General features: G+C 35.6%; 2 protein-coding genes across 2 annotated transcripts; one reads left to right on the top strand and one right to left on the bottom strand.

Annotated features, from left to right (window-relative positions):
• The first annotated feature begins 1,112 nt into the window (after positions 1-1,112).
• Positions 1,113-6,473, top strand: LOC110798651 (HVA22-like protein a). Its single transcript, XM_022003837.2, has 5 exons — positions 1,113-1,452; positions 2,097-2,123; positions 2,596-2,718; positions 5,678-5,927; positions 6,072-6,473. Exons 1-5 carry the CDS (start codon positions 1,385-1,387, stop codon positions 6,135-6,137), a joined length of 534 nt encoding a protein of 177 aa, XP_021859529.2. The 5' UTR covers positions 1,113-1,384; the 3' UTR covers positions 6,138-6,473.
• A 500-nt stretch (positions 6,474-6,973) lies between these two features.
• Positions 6,974-12,794, bottom strand: LOC110799244 (microtubule-associated protein RP/EB family member 1A). The gene is made up of 8 exons (XM_022004466.2): positions 12,291-12,794; positions 10,997-11,065; positions 10,828-10,914; positions 9,362-9,468; positions 9,130-9,269; positions 8,949-9,025; positions 8,367-8,480; positions 6,974-7,518 (listed from the first exon to the last, which is right to left on the bottom strand). Exons 1-8 carry the CDS (start codon positions 12,396-12,398, stop codon positions 7,357-7,359), a joined length of 864 nt encoding a protein of 287 aa, XP_021860158.2. The 5' UTR covers positions 12,399-12,794; the 3' UTR covers positions 6,974-7,356.
• Between the last annotated feature and the right edge of the window lie 4,317 nt (positions 12,795-17,111).

Here is a 17,111-nt window from a genome sequence, read left to right as displayed (position 1 = left end):
GAAGTAGCTCAACAAATGCACATTTGGTGACATCCTCCTACACTACACCTACTAAACTACGGAGTACTAATTTGGAGGGTCACACTCACACACAAGTTAATCTATGACAAACTAACAATACGACATACTCATCCTACGTCATACTCATTACTCAATGTGATGTTGCCACGTACAAAACATTTGTATATCTCTATCTTTTTTCCCTTTGATTGTGATGTATATCTTGTTTAACCTAAAAGATTTGGATGAAAAACAAAGGAACTCGGAGTATAAAGAAATTTACTTTTGACATATTTGATTCAAATTATATTTGTGATTTTGTACTTGGAAATTATTACAGAGTACTCTAATATAGAGTATATAGTACAATTAAATATGAAGTACTTCCTTCGTTCCTAAATAGTTGCACCATTTTGACTTTTAACACTATTCACTTGTCTTGCTTCGACCTCAATTTTCTACTAATGAATAAAATTAAAAATTATTATACAAAGTATTATGAGGTTCGTCTTAATATATATTTTAAAAATATCAACTTTTTATAACTTTTACTAATACATAATTATAAGTATTGATGGTCAAAGTTATGCGTTGGAAAACGTAAAAGTCAAAACGGTGCAACTATTTAGGAACGGAGGAAGTATATGTTTGTGTTTTTATTCCATATGTTAGTGTCTGGTGAATAAGAAGTGATTTTGACATACGACATGATTTTAGCACATCTCAACGAGAGTATAAGAAACCACAAAGTACTATGTTTTACTTATATGAGGTGTGGTCAATATCGACTTTCCTGATAAGCACATAAACAAAAGTTAATCTTATCCGATATGTTATGTTTTACTTTATATAAGATAAAACAATTGATTTTAAGATAAACCATGTACCGAAGCTAAAATTAAAATAATTTTTTTTTTTTTTTGGTTATACTACGAGGAGTTCCCACCGCCTTAGGCGAGTGGACTAATCTCCCGCGGGAGTTTGCATGGGTACCTCGATGGGCAGCATCCCTCCCAGTTGAGATTTTTTCCATTCCCAAGGCTCGAACCCGAGACCTTGGTTAAGGAGCAAGAGACCCTTAACCACTCATGCCAACCTCAATTGGTTTAAAATTAAAATAAATAACCACACTACAATGCAACAGACAAGCTTATGCCTCACAAAATCACAATCAACTCCCACTTCTCACCTTTTTCAGTTTTTTAAATTTCCTTTTTCAATTATTCTAAAATGTCATTTTCTCATTGTATTGCGTTTTCACTCATTTTGCCTCAAACTTCTGTGCCTTTTCTTCTCAACTAAACCACACCGCTTTACTCTTCTACACTCCCAATCCAAAACTGCTAGATTTGCAATTTTCTTCAGACAAATTTGAGCCAACAAAATGGGAGGAGGAAATGGGGGTGTTGCTTTTCTCAAGGTTGTGGTTCAGAACTTCGACATTCTTGCTGGGTTTGTCCTTCTTTCTCTCTCCTCTCCTCTTTTTTTCCTGTAAAGTTACCATCAAATGCTTGGAATTTGTTGTTTTCTGCACTAATTTTTACAAATTACGGTAACATAATTACACCACTAGATGAAAAAGATTCAAACTATTTTGTTGCTCAAATTCATGTTTTTTTCTGTTAAATTGTGTGAATTTGGAATGTGGAGATTATTATTGATCTTAATTGTGTAATTCTTGACTACCTAACTGTTTGTTTCGTTGTAAGATTCCATCTTTACCTTATGTTGTTGTTCTGATTGATGGGATTTCTGTTTCATTGTTGTAAATCATGGGGTTTTGTTAATTTGACTGAATTTGGAGTGTGGAGCTTATTGTTGTTTTTAATTCTATAAATTTGTGGCAACCCAATTATTTATCTTGTTGAAAGATTTCATGTTTACCTCATTCTCTTGTTCAGATTCATGGGTTTTCTGTTTCAGTGCTACGTACTAACCAACTTGATGCATGATTTTTTCATGACTTCTGAAATCAATACTCCGTACTCCATTTTGTCATACTTAGCCCTCAACGGTCATTGTCGATTTTTCTCTTTGATATTTCTCGTTTGATGTGATTGCATCTAAAATATTGTTTTTTTTTGTGTTTGTTACAGGCCTGTGGTTAGTCTTGTTTATCCCCTGTAAGTTTTTCTTTTTAATATATATACTACATACTTATTTTTGAATGTTTTTCCATAGATTTGAGTACTTATTCATTCTGAAGCTAAAGAAAAAGTGGAACTGAAAAATGTTTTTGGTTTAAAACTGCCTGATCATCAATCAATCCCAAGGTTAGGCATAGAGATGGGTAAGATGGTAACTTTTATCTGATACAGAAGTTTCACTCTTCATTTTGTCTCGAAATAATTGTCTCTGTATTTGCCTATTGGGCACTCAGACATGAGAATCCCATTTTGACAGTTTGATTCAGACCTGAAACTGCTGATAAGTTGAGTCCAATTTTGCAAGTATATGTGTCTGACATTGGTTCCAGTTCCAAGTACTTTAGCACAAGTCAAAGTACTGTGGTAGAATTAAACAGAAACGGATTTATGTGTTATATTTGTATATTGACGTACATGATTAAAGATTTGATTTTTTTATTTTTGATAGGTATGCATCAATCAGAGCTATTGAAACCAAGTCTCCTATTGATGATCAACAATGGTTGACTTATTGGATATTATATTCCATGATCACACTTTTTGAGCTCACCTTTGCAAAAGTTATTGAATGGTAAGACCGTATAGAGTCTGTACGCATTGATATCTTTCCTTTCAAAAAATTGTTTTTTTTTTTTTTTTTATGATGCTATGATAAGTAAATAAAAAAATAGTTGATGAAATAAGCAATCTTAAGTAGTCTTTAATCTTCTGTGCTTTTTAACCATGGAATGTGTCGGTTACTTCTTCTGAAGCATGTTCACCATGATCCTATCCTTTTCTGATTGGCTTTGTTAAATTTCTCTCTTAGAAGAAAGGATTTTATATGTGACGTGAATAGTATGACCGTAACAACAATATGTGACATGAATAGTATGACTTGTAACAACAATCTTTCACTGAATTTGTATCCCGATGAGCTTAACTTTGAGTAGGTTAGGAGGTTAGGACTAGTCGGATTTATGTTGCCTTAACCGCAGGTTAGGAGTAGTCCGGTGTACGCTGCCTTAACGGTATACCGCTGTGATAACAGAGAAGCTGTTTCCACTCGACCCTTAGTTTGATATGTAGCAATTGTTTGCAACTTCACATTTTATAAGGAGTAATATGAGTAAGAAGTGCGACAGTTTAATGAGTCATTTTAATGTATTCCCTCCGTCTCTTTTTGTTCTTTACGTTTGGTATTTTGCACACATTTTAACGACAAATTAATGAGCATTGAGATTTCTTTTTTAAAAAGAAAAAATTAAACAAGGCAAATTACCTTTATTTATACTGTTTTCACTTTTAACAAAATTCTGATATTGGAAAAATGAGGAAATTTTAATGTCCCAATGAAAAAATGTGAGATTAAATGGCCCAATGAATTTAATTGGTTAAAATAATCATTGGACACAAATTTTGATAGAATATTAAAGCATTTATGTGATAATATAAAAGAAAATATAAAGAACATTTTGGGACACCCAAAAGGAAAACGTAAAGAACAAAAAGAGACGGAGGTAGTAGTTAATTATAATCCAAACTTTAAAAGACAACGAATGTTCACTACAGCGGAGTTGGACATAAAAGGAATCATACATTAAATATCATTGTATCAGTACAACTCATATGTTGATTTAGCTATTCACGCCAAAGTTGTTATCGTGTTAAATATCTGGAACAAAGTTAGTGTACCTAACTTAGTGAGGTTGGAAGGTGGAATTGACTGTCCACTATGGCACTATACGCTATTGCATTCAGAGTAGGGATGTTATCTTGATTTACTATCACTTCAGAATCTAAATGAAATAACAAGAAAACAAGCAAAGAAATTTGATGACTCGAGTAACCAATTTTTATGCCTGTAAGCCCGTTTTGTTTCACTTCATTGTATTTCTCAGCCCCTAAACTACACCTCATCTTTTATAAATCATTTGCATAAAGCTTGCTTAGAGTTTTGCTTATAAAAGCTGTCTTGAGCAGAAGCTTTTGATGGAAGCTCTTGGAAAAGGGTAGGCCTGGAATATTTGGAGAAAAGTAATGGTGGATTGTAATGAAGAAATGCTTGTTTAACAAGGAGTGGATCGGAGATGGTTGAATATGTTCTCATGGAGACAAAGCGACAACTAGGGATGACTTAGTGTACATTTGTATACTTATGTAAGCAGGGGGGGGGGGTGTTAAATTCAAGTCTGCTCTTACAAGCAAGAAGTAGTAGAGCAAGAGAGAGCTCATAGCATTTAGCTGGTATGCTTCATTGCTATGTGGCATAGTAACTGCCAAGGGCTCTACGATCTTAAAGTCTGAGCGTTGATGAGTTGCTAAGTCCTTTCCCGCATAGCCTTCCTAGTTCCTACACTTCTTCAATTGTCTGACTTCTATGTCTATTCAGGAAATAACCGGCATAAGTGAAATGATCCAGTACTCTTTGCCTTTGGATTATAACAGGCTAGGAGCTTAAAATAAGAATTGCCCATTAAACTGGTTGTGCTTCTTTCTTATTATGAGCTAGATATCAATAAGTGCCCTTTGCTTCAAGGGTCAATGGAAACAGACTCTCTTTGCACAGGTGCTTATCCTGATTCTTCCTTACCCTTCCATGTGTTGGAGCCACTTTAGAGACGTTGTGATGGGCATCTAATTAATATTTTGAAGTTCAAATGATGAATATTTTCTGTTGAAGTCTTGAGTTTGATATTAGTTAGGCGCCGTGCTTTATATACGTGCATATGGTTTTCAGAAAATTTTCAAATATCTTGAGTAAACAGTAACTTTGACCGGTTTGCTTACTGAAATCATGTGTTTGGTCCTTTGGATTTGGTAATTTTTTGGCCTTAAGAATTATAGGTAGCATTTTCTGTAGTGTCAACCGTCAAGTCTTCACCATCTAAAGATTGTTTGGGAAAGAGGGGACTGTAAAAAAAACCCAATAAATGAGCAAAGAAAATGTGTGATTTCTTGGGGGCATATTATGCAGTATGAGAAGTGAGAACCGTATAGGTCATAGAACCAGTGCATGGTCTGGTTGTCTAAAAATTCCACATTGCATCAGAAAATACACAGCTTGCCTCACTTTCTGAAAGTTTTAAATCTGTTTACGTCAATATATCATCTCTGCAACCTTTTCTCTTTCTGAAGAATACGTTTCTTTCCTTTTCTTCAGTCTTTTGTGTTTCTGAAGACATTCTAGTAGTCAAGACTAGTACAACAGCTTTAACTGTCTGTTGGTGTTCTATTATTATTCGATGTAACTACTCGTGTAATGACTTCATAAATGGAAAATCCTGACTCTTTTTCGTTCAGAGACATTTCTGGACTACCTACTTAGCTTTACTATAGCTATGCTTCTCTTGAACACTACTGGAATAAAATAAGTTCACTTGAAAGTTAAAACTAGACTAAAGCAACAACGACCAAAACCTTTGCCTGTCTTGGAAAACAGATCATAAACTCAATGAGACACCGAAAATAGATCATATCATGATATCCAGATAATTATCTCTCTAATTAGGAGTTTATACTTAATGAACTTGTTGCATTCATATCTGCAGGATCCCGATCTGGTCATATGCAAAGCTGATATTGACTTGCTGGCTGGTCATACCTTATTTTAATGGGGCAGCGTATGTGTATGAGCATTTTGTTAGACCAACATTTGTCAATGCCCAGAATCGTACTGTTAATATCTGGTATGTCCCGAGGAAGAAGGATGTTTTTAATAAGAAGGATGATATTATAACTGCAGCAGAGAAATACATACAGGAGAATGGAACAGATGCTTTCCGAGATCTAATTGACAAGGTAAATAATACACCACGAAAAAGTAATCTTTTCACTTTCTACAATTTGAACTCACCACTACCCTTGAAATTAAGTACAATTAACTGACATAAAATTGAATTAACCTAATATGATGCGTTTGTTGTATTTTATGGTTTTTGATAGGCTGATTACAGTGGTACGAAGCCAAGGACTGGCTACGGAATATTTGAGAATGAGCACCACTACTGAGAAGTGCGTGCGTGCAATCTGCTGATCGTTCAGTCATGTAAACTTTTGGCTTTTTGTCGCCTCTGTAATTTTCTCGGCGTTTTTATGATGTAAATTATGATGGCTTCTCCTTTTTAGTTTTTGATATAGTTAAGGTTAATGTATGATACATCACCGTGTGGCCATGTGTGTAGATGACTATAAACTGTCTGGTATTACACTAGTACTTGAGGCTGAGCAGGTTAACAGAGAAAAGAAGAGAAGAAGGGGTGCATTCCTTCTATTTTGTATCTTATTGCTTCTATGTTCTAACACTTGATGTCGATATTTTATGAAGTACCACTCGTATTTTCTTTAGTTTTTTTGGCAAAACTGGTAATGTCCTTTTCCACAGATCTGAACTTTATTTCTTAACTTCATTTCTTAGCTGTGTTGTTTATCCAGAAATGGGGATGAACTGATAATGATACAATGTCCCAACTTGGGAAGCAGATGCCTTTATTGTTTAATCAATCTACTTCTGCAAAGTAAGACTGTACGATTAACGCATATAGTGGAGATTTTTTATGGAGTAATCATACTTGGTTCATATTAAACTGTTTTATGCTGAATTAAAATTTTAAAAAATAAAATGAAGCTCGTACCAGAACCTACCTGAACGGTATCACGGGAAATAGTTTTCATTCTAATGCATGAAAATTAATTGTAGTTTTAGAGGGAAATCCTTTCCAAAAATTACATCATTTGAAGTAACTTTAAACAAATGGAAGCTTGTATGTTCCTCAGACAGGAAAACAAAGTGTCTTATTTTTTTTATATTAAGCAACTTCTAACATAGGAGCAACAACCAACAAGAATATAAAGAAAACAGTCTGTCTAATTTTCCCTGCCTTCTCCATTCAATTATTTCAATTTATACTCCCTCAGCTCGTTTTTAATACACCGCGTTTCTATTCTTGTACATCCCCACATTACGAGTATAATAGTCCTTCCATGGTATTTTATGTAAAAAAATTACCCAGTAAGGTGGTTTACAGATTTACTGAAAAACACCAAATCTTTAAGGTGATTTCCATATACTCGGTACTGCCGTACTCTGTAATCAAAAACAAAGTACAAAAGAGTTTTCTGATAAAGAAACTATATATAGTTCCATTGATGATATGTTGTTAGTCACTGATGCATACTCCCCGTACATGGTTATAATGAAGGGAACATAAATTTGGACAAATCTTCAGAATTATGTTCCAAAGTCTACAGCACACCAGTCTGCATTTTGATCCTCTTCCTCAGGATCAGCTACACGGGAATCAGGGGGTCCTGACAGAAGCTGCTGAGCTTCACCGAGCGCAGATTCTTTCTCATCAGCAGCGTATAGTATCTTCTTGATAGCAGCAGCCATCTGCAACGGGTGACAATCACAGGAGAAATTTTAAATATTGAGGAAGAATTATATACCAAGTACTTTAAATTACTTTAAATTTTGTCAGATTACTCTTAGAGATGCATCCATCCATCACTATGTTTATATAGCATCCCAGTTTTGGGAAGCTATACTATACAAGTATATGGCTCATGAACCTCAGTTTCGTACCACCAACAAAATCAGGCAAAAGGAAGAAGGGGACAATTAGGATGCAGCAAAGTCATCAAACTGTTTTATGAGTTGGTAAATCTAAAAATTCCTTACCCCCAACTCCCCAAGAAAAAAAAAAAAGCTTTTGTAATGACTGTTAATTCAAACACTCCATAAGAACTCTAGTGGAATGTTGACTAATATCAGAATTTAAGGGGTTGATTGTGAAGTGAGGAAAGTCGATTGTGAAGTGATGTTTGGGAATAACAACGGTCCTTATTTCACTGATCACTCGCCTTGGTCCTAGAAATCACAATGAATCAACCAAATTGCTTCATCCCAGGTGAGTTTACTCAACAGTGAGATTTACGTAGCTATCACTTACATATTCCAAATCAAAGGTTTGGCCAAAAAAAGTTCCTGGAATGTTGTCAGTTATGAGATACATAAGACCGGGGCGACCCAAGGGGAAGGGGAAAATCTCATTGCTAGTATGCAGTAGTTTCTTCTTCGAATGTGACAAAAGCACTGTGCAAATCTGATACTACATGGCTGACTTTCTGCTCATTGAGTAGCAGAAGTTGGAACTTGGAAACACATATCATGATGTACAATATATTATAAACAATGTCTGAGTGACCATGAGAAAATTTGTGTTTTTAGCAGATTCTCACCGGCAGTTTATCCGCTTCAGAAGCCTGACAAAGCATTTCAATATCCCTCAGTTTCCCAAAGTAGAAGTCTCTTTCTTTTTCCAGCAGGTCCACAGAAAGCTTTAGCTCGGTAACCTGCGTGAAGAAGTAAATTTTAGCAACAAGGCTTAAAATGGATTAGACTATTTTTACCCAAACAACAATCACAATGAGAGGAAAAACAGAATCATTCAAAGGTCTTCAAGGAATAAATGGTAAATGATGTATCGCAATACTGCAGCCGGGCATGGAAGCACAGCTCATTACTTTAGTGGCTTTTCTCATTGATTAAAAAAGATGATAGTCTGGGTATGTTTGTCACTGAATCAATAGTTCTAAAAAATCCAAGTAAAACAATTAACAAGCAGCTAATCATTGTGCAATACAATGGTATTAGCATGAAAGAAGAACTTCTTATCCTTAAAAAAAAGACGTGACTGCCCCAATTAATGGGAGACCGTCACACATTCACACCTTTGAAAGTGCTAAAATAAAGAACCTGGGGTGGGGGGGAGGAAAGAAGCAAACGGGCTATTGCAGTGCATAGGAAGTTAATGCTTTTACCTCCTGAGACAGAACCTCGATTTCTTCTGAAGAGTCTTCCCCAACAGCAGGGGAAGGTGCCTTCCCTTGTTTGAGGCCTATAGGAAAGACATAGTTAAAACATGTAAGGGACTCAGCAGAGTCAGCACACAACTATTCATAATTTGGTGGTATGAAAAAAGAGTTCTAGTTACAGGCTAACCAGTAGTTTTTCTAGGAGCAACTCTGTCACTGGATACAGAATTATGCATATTGTTTCCGTGCATGGACTTTGAATTCTTCTGCGTGGTCCTCAAAGGCCGATTTCCACCCTTACATCTTCGTTCTACAGGGTCATAGTTCCTTCATAAAGCAAAAATAAAACATAGATCTATAAGTCAATAAATTGCATTCATAAACATTTAAAGCCCAAACTCAAGGGAAAGATAGCATACTCATTCATAATTCCACCATTGATGGAATCACAATAGCGCTTCAACCACTGCAGAAACTCCAGATTGTCCAAAGTTCGAGCTTTGACTAGCTTGTTGACGTCAATATGCTGGCAACAAGCAGCAGAGTAGATATTGAATTCTAGTACTAAATAACTTTAAATGATGCTTTAAATTTTGATAAGCAAACTACAGTACAACTTAGTTACATTTAAAGACTGCACAATGTGGGAACTGAGAATTCTTGTACCTTACTAAACTTACAAACCTTACTAAACTTACAAAGCCACATTCTTGCAACTGACATACCTATGAAACAATCCAACTCAACAAGTAATCCATCGTTCATTTCAGTTTTCTCTGAAATGACAGGGGTCATAACCTCCTAAAAAGCATTTCTTCGAAGACCTCAAAGTCCTCTCAAAAAGTATGAAGTCAAAATTTCCAGGAAAAGCACCTAGTTCCCGTAAACCCTTGCTTATTTCAGTTCCTCTGAAACAAGAGGGAAACCACGAAGAAGAGTTTATTTCTACTTCTCAAAGTCCTCTATGAACAACTTTAAGTGCTTCAAGTTCGAATACTAAGCAAACAAGATTAATTTGAAACTTAATGATTGTCCTTGTTTTTCAAGAAACCAGCAATTGATATGAGGGTTTACATGTACTCCACGGGGCACATGCATTCTAAGATGCTGTTGGGCACATACGCGGATACGCCTGGGCATGTACTCTTCTCTTCAGTCTTCACCATTTAGCATTGATATGATTTTCTTTTATCTTAATTCTCTTTCTTGGGTTTGCAGAGGAGAGGTTGAAAGCAGGATAAGTTAGTTTTAAAAGTACAGTTAGGCATATTTTTCACTAGAAGAATCACAGCAAAAAGGCATGAACCTGACTCTTTATTACTGAAAAATCTAACCACACATTGAAACTCTTCCATTTTCCTGGAAACTTATGCCTATAAGTTCTGCAGTTTCATGCAACTTGAATCAGATTAGGCATGCTTTTTCAAGAAAATCTCAAAAAGTTACTCAAAAACAAACATAGAAATAGAAAATTTTAAGATAGATAAGTAGATAACAAACACTTCTACGAGTAAACAAATGAACCCCCGGGAATGAAGAAAAAATGGTGTGGAAGGGGGGGGGGGGGGGGGGGGGTGGAATCAGATAAGAGATAGACTAACACATGATGTTCACTCCGTATTACCCATGGTTGTGTGCCAATCTTTACCATTATTGTGCTATAAAACACACCTGTAGGCAAAAACAATCTGTTTCATTTTGAGCTTTTCATTTTGGTATGCGTTTATTCTCACAACTTTGATAACAACTCCTTGTCACCTCTCCACCAACCCTCTTCACAACCCAAAAAAAGGGGGGGAATACAAAGGGGCAAAGGGGTATAGCAGAAGGAAATGAGAGATCAAGAATAATTGGGCATATTAAATAAGAAAAGTTCTATAGTTACCTTGTTGATTTTCAGCTTGCTGAAAACATCTTGCAAAATCTTATAATTCTGGATGAAATCATATTCTGTCTTGCCATCGAAGTTTACCTACAACCAAAATCAATTTCATTGAAGGAAAAAGGAATTACAAGCTTCGTAATAAAATCACACAAAGAAAAGATCGTCAGACCTTGTGCATGGGAACAACTCCTGGAAAGGTCATGTCCATCATTTGACATTGCACTGCACCAGATGCAGCCTATTCACCAAAACATCAATGTCAAACAAGAAAAGATGCAAACACATTCACCGTAGAGTATTCATCTTGAAAGAATATCGACACCATTGAACACAGAAGGTTTAAAGAATGAGAGGACAATTGGTAGTTAGAACCTTTAACAGCCATAGGAAAAATCAATGGAAAAAGACTTGTGTATCGAAAAAAACAAAAAAAAAAGACTCAACTTCCATAAATTAATGTGTTCAGCTTCAGCTAGAACCAGACAGAACTATGAATAAGGCGGCGAATCTGAAGACCTGAGCTGCTGACTTGCTGAGCACCAGTTTTCCATCATTCAACCATGCTCCTAGTTATTCTTCTCATCTTCTAGTTACTCCCCTCATTTTCTAGTTACTCTCCTCACGTTCTGAACTCTGATTGAAGTTGCTCGAGTGACAAGGATCTTACTGCCCACCCTCCAATTCACAAAATTCTCTATTTCTCCCAAGTGAAGAGTTTAAACAAATCACTCTGCTAAATACAAATACTTCTTCAACTAGTCTTAAGCATACCATTTGGACCAGATTTGATTTTATTTTACTAAGAACACAAATAATTACCTAAATATCAGTTACATTACCACACAATTATAAGACAAATACTAAAACTTATTTTCTCTCTCCCTCTCCCACCTCATATTCCTAACAGTTAGCACTTGGATATTTTAGGCTTTCTCTTCCCAGAAACCCAGAATTGTGTAATTTCAATAAGGGGTCACAATGTGGATGCCAAATTGCCAACTAGTTCGTAGTAACTCGTTCACGTTTTGCGTGTATTTAGATCTCGGATTGAATCATATCTACATACTGAGCTCCGTGGCTCATGATCATGGGAAAACGGGCAAACGTACAGTATACATCAAATGGAAAACTCAAACATTGACATCAGACTAAAATTCCACATGATCCAAAGAAAAGAAAAGAAACCAAGTAAAGAAAATTCTAAATGCAGGAAGAAGATTAAATTGCAGTGGAATCTCAGAAGAGTAAACCACAAGGCAGTACAAAAATGGGTTAACTTACACATGCAATTTTCACATAAATCGAGAAATAAACAATGAACATCCAGAATTTCCAACATTACACTTCAACATCATTCAAAATTTTCACAAACCCAGAAAAACTAAGAACTCATAGAACTTATTTATATCAAAATTCCCAAGAAAAAGCTCAAAAATCAAAAGAAAAAAGGAAAATGTATATACCTCTTCAATTTTAGAGAGATTAAGTTGAAGGCTGTTATTGATCCATTGCAAAATTTCATTCCTGCCAACAAAATAAGCACCGTCCATCATCCCAATATTCGACGCCATTTTCTTGATTTTCTGACCAAAATGTGCAAGTTACATAAGAACTCAGTTGAAATCTGGGGATTTTTATACTATAAAACTTCAACCCCAGAAAATCTTTTGGTAATTATTGTACTTATTCTTTTAAAATTGAAATTTGGGAAATGGGAATTGAATGGAGGAGACCCCGCGCCTTTATTGAAAGGAACGTTGGAGAATTATGGGGCAAGCGTTTTGGGGGGGGGGGTTTAATTTGATTCTAGGGTTCCGCCATTATTATTACGTTCAAGAAATGACATGGAATTTGGGATTGAGCCGAATGTGAAATGGAGAGAGAAAGTGAGAGAGAGAGGGGGACAAAGGCTGGCAAAACACCGGCAAAGAAGAAGGTTGTTTCACATCCCGGGAAATCTTCAACTTTCAATTTTCTCTTTCTTGCTCTTTTACCCTTTGGCTACGGGTTTTTTTTGGTCATGTTGTATTTCCGGTTCGGGTCAGGCCGTAAGGGCGTGTTCGGCAGTAGCGTCTGAGGCAGTAGCGTTTTTAGCGTTTGAATAGTTTTTGTCAAACGTTAAAATCAGTAGCTTCTAAGGTAGCGGGTAGCTTTTGACAAATATATAATAAAGTTTTAAACAATATTATACCTTTTATTATATTTTAGAATATCAACCGCTACTTTTACCGAACACACATATCAGTTAGCCGTTACTTTGACAGCTAACCGTTATCCGCTGCTAGACCTGTCAAAAATCGACCCGACCCGAAAACCGACCCGAAAACACTAGGTCCTGAACAAGATTTTGTGACCCGTAATCCGATTTTATCCGAACCCGAGCAACCCGAAAAGTAATGGGTCAAAACCCGACCGGACCCGTTTTGGACCCGACCGATTAAAATCATTGTATTTATAGTAATAAATGACATAATGAATAAATTTAAGCATAATAAACACGTTTTTTTTTACCATTGTTGTGTGTAATATGATTTTAATTTAAATTAGACACCATTTTATGGTTGAATTTGACTAAATATAAACTTGTGTAGGAAAATTTGTTAATTTGTGGCCATATTTTGTATATTTATCACCTAAATTAATGAAAATATAATGCGCGTTTTAAAATCTCTCAACCCGTTGGGTCGACCCGAACCCGAAAGTTGCGGGTCTTGAACAAGCATTTGTAAACCTGAACCCGAAAGTGACCGACCCGATTCAACCCGAACTCGGAAATAATTTTTTACAACCCGACCCGACCGACCCGTTTGACAGGTCTACCCGCTGCCATTCACCGCTACCCGCTACTCTAACCGCTACACGCTACTCAACCGCTAACCGCTACCCGCTACCGCTAATTTTGCCGAACAGGGCCTAGAGCTGTGACGGCTTGTTTGGTAACCGCTCATAAATAGTACGTGTCAGTGATTTTCTACGATATTAAAAAAATATTTTATTTAAAATAATTTACGTACTTTGTATTTCGTATAAGTTAAACACATTGTCTCGAATATCCTAACACTTATAAAGCTTCATACTTAGATTACTATTCACCCAATAGTGCATTTACGTGCATGCCCCTCATTTCCTTCTTTGTTTTATTTTGTCTTATTCTTAACAATAGAGCATTTACGGTTTCACCCTTCCATTGCTATACAAAATGTATTGTTTTCTTGGGTGTAATTTCCTGTATATTGTACCTTCGAACTATCAATTAAAACGCATATGGTTTCTATTTCCTGTTACATGTAAATCCAACATCTAACTTTAACATATCATTTCTAGCATTTACCATAAATTGTAAGTTCCTAGCTTTTAAATAACATTTTTACAAAAATAATTTTGTATACCTTGGGAGATCGTGCGCTAGCGCGCATGATCCAACAACTAGTGATGTCAAAAAATTGGATTGATATTAGGTGGTAGCTAAATACAATGTTTATTACCGTAAGATTATGAATAGTAGACGGAGTATCATTGTTCTTCTCTCTCAAAAATACACTCTGTAAACAATTAATTTTGTGAAATTAATGCTAGCTTTGAATGCCTTTTGCAAAGGGTAATACACTAATACTACAGTACTTGCATTTGTATATGCTCAGTTTTTTTTTAATTCAAATGAGGAAAATATCCAAAATAAAAAACCTATGGATGAATTAGGCGAGGAACTTGTGCGTATATGTTATTCCGATGCATTTTATTACTTTACATAAGAAAATCAATGTATTTTTTTTAACATTCAAAAAATGAACAACAACAAAGAAACCAAAGAAAAAGAAACAAAAAACTAAAAGTAATTAATTTGGTTTTCTAGCAAACGTAGATCTGGCGAATCCTTCCTGAATTGCTGAATTCGCATGATCATACGCCTATTGGACTTGATCACGCCCCACCTTATAAATAGCACACTTTGCAAAAAAAAAAAAAAAATAAAAAATAATAATAAAATAAACTACCCATGTGTCTAATCTTATCAATTGTCCATTGCTAGTGAATGTCGATCACTTGTTCTTGTTGTAAACATGTCATCAAGATTGAATAATCCGTCAAAATCATAAGTGAGTCTATTAAATGAGACGCGACTTTCATCCCGTGTAACACATGTTAATGCATCAGCTTGAGCAGCTGAAATGGACATGCCCCGAAACACACCATTTTGTTGGTGTTGTTGAAGTTTATGTTGTTGACGTCAAAGACAAGCCCATATCCATATATTCTACAAGAATCCTTCTGCCAAGCTGCATCAATCTGCAAACAAAAAGCAGTTTCACCCTCCCTCAGTCTTCCGATATCAACACTCCAGAACCCCGAGGGTTGGGTAACACACTTTTCTGGACTTTTCCCATATTTTTAACCTTAAATACAATATCCAATTCCTTCAAACCCATATGTATGTATGGTGTACGTCTACCAATATCATCACGAAAGATCCTGTTAATTCCTTGAGATCCATAAAGCCCACAACATGCTAATGAAGCGGGACACGCACTATATCTCCCCATTTACCATCCGAGCTAATTAACAACCATATATAATAGAGAACTCAATCCTGAAAGGATAGATCCTCATTCAAATCGGAATGAATCCCAACCGATCCACTCATTTAACTACCAGCACCAATGGCTACATCCGAAGAAGATGTTGCATATCCTCTTCATGTCCCCGACAGTAGGAGCAAATTCCATCAACCTGAATACCCCCTGACGAATGTTGGCACTAATTGCTAACCACTTAACATAATCTTCCATAAAAAAGTTTTCACTTTAAAATAATAGGCAAAGACCACTTAACTCAATCATCGTAGAAACATGCATCGTGCATCTTATAAGAACTTATTTCTTGAGGTTGTAGTATTCTCTTTTGACGTGAAATAATTTTGACACACTCATTGCAACTCTGTAATAAGATACAATTTCATGCTTACTTATAATGGCACATGCCAAAATCAAAAGTGTAACAAAATCACTTTTCATTTTTTATCCGTATTAATGTGTCATGTATGTTAGCTCAAATTATAACATCATATTTAACAATTTGTGTACATAGAAGTAATAGTCTTACACTCTACCTGTTATGTGACTACGTCCATCATTATTACACATGTGGGAAGCATGCAACACAAGCATTAGGCCTCTAGCCAAAGTTCCACAAAAACACAAGCAAGGCACACTTTTTTTTTCATTGCATATGAGAATGTTGCTCCAGATCCAACAATGTGAAAACTCTCCTTTTGGGGAAAAAAAAAACTAATCACAAACACCGCAGACAATTGACCTAAAAGTATAAGGCTTCAATATTCATAAAAATACAAGCAAGGCACACTTTTTTTTCCATTGCATATGAGAATGTTGCTCCAAATCCAACAATGTGAAAACTCTCCCTTTGGGGAAAAAAAAAACTAATCACAAACACCACAGACAATTGACCTAAAAGTATAAGGCTTCAATATTCATAAAAATACAAGGCGCTTAATTTGAATATAATAGGCTGACAAGGTTATTTTCAAACAACCGAATTGCATTATTATGCTGAATTGACATCCAAGAGGAACAAAGCTTCATATTCATATAAACATAAGCCGCATAATTTAAATATAATACAAGGTGTTTTTCAAACAAATGAAATACTCATACATAATTGTGCTGAATTAATATTCAAGCGGTTGAATGAAATGTGATCACAACATAATTTTTTGTATTGTATAAATAATGTTGAACAATTTAGAGTGTTTTCATGGTGTGTGCCACTATGTTTAAAACAAACTCTTAGATATTGGCTTCAAATAGGGCATATTATTGGTTATGAATCGGGTTTAACCATGCTAGGTTATATCAAATAATTGTTTATCCAAGATCATTGCTTCCATATAGAAAGCTTAAAAAAAAAAAAAAAAAACAATTTTCAGCTCATTTTGATTTATATAGGATTTGAGATCAAATCGGTTCAGTAATCCTGATCCAAAACACACAATTCGACACATAAAACTGTTAAAGGATGACCCAATCCTACCGCAATTTGTCAAAAAATCAAAGTAACCTGTAAAAGAAAGTTATACATTCAATTCGTACGAGCACGATAAACCTGCTTAAATCCGAACCGATTAGACACGATCCATAACTGACCGGACTAGACAGCTGAACAGCTCTACCGACACATTGCACACTTGAGTTGACTTGACCCACTAATTGGAGAAGTTGGGCTTTTAAACAAGCCCAAACTCATGCGCACTCATTTAATACAGTTGT

The sequence above is a fragment of the Spinacia oleracea genome, chromosome 5, assembly GCF_020520425.1.
Source record: "Spinacia oleracea cultivar Varoflay chromosome 5, BTI_SOV_V1, whole genome shotgun sequence".
Taxonomy (NCBI): Eukaryota; Viridiplantae; Streptophyta; class Magnoliopsida; order Caryophyllales; family Amaranthaceae; genus Spinacia; species Spinacia oleracea.
Note: the sequence above shows the minus strand (reverse complement) of the source record. Positions and strands in the feature narration are given on the sequence as shown.

Excerpts from the sequence above, each read along its gene's own strand:
- LOC110798651 (XM_022003837.2), top strand. The coding sequence starts at position 1,385 with ATGGGAGGAGGAAATGGGGGTGTTGCTTTTCTCAAGGTTGTGGTTCAG. Across the intron at positions 2,719-5,677 it reads TTTGCAAAAGTTATTGAATG|GATCCCGATCTGGTCATATG; the intron begins GTAAGACCGTAT and ends TCATATCTGCAG. Across the intron at positions 5,928-6,071 it reads TCCGAGATCTAATTGACAAG|GCTGATTACAGTGGTACGAA; the intron begins GTAAATAATACA and ends GGTTTTTGATAG.
- LOC110799244 (XM_022004466.2), bottom strand. The coding sequence starts at position 12,398 with ATGGCGTCGAATATTGGGATGATGGACGGTGCTTATTTTGTTGGCAGG. Across the intron at positions 9,469-10,827 it reads GCAAGCTGAAAATCAACAAG|CATATTGACGTCAACAAGCT; the intron begins GTAACTATAGAA and ends GCTTGTTGCCAG. Across the intron at positions 9,270-9,361 it reads AATGGTGGAATTATGAATGA|GAACTATGACCCTGTAGAAC; the intron begins GTATGCTATCTT and ends TGCTTTATGAAG.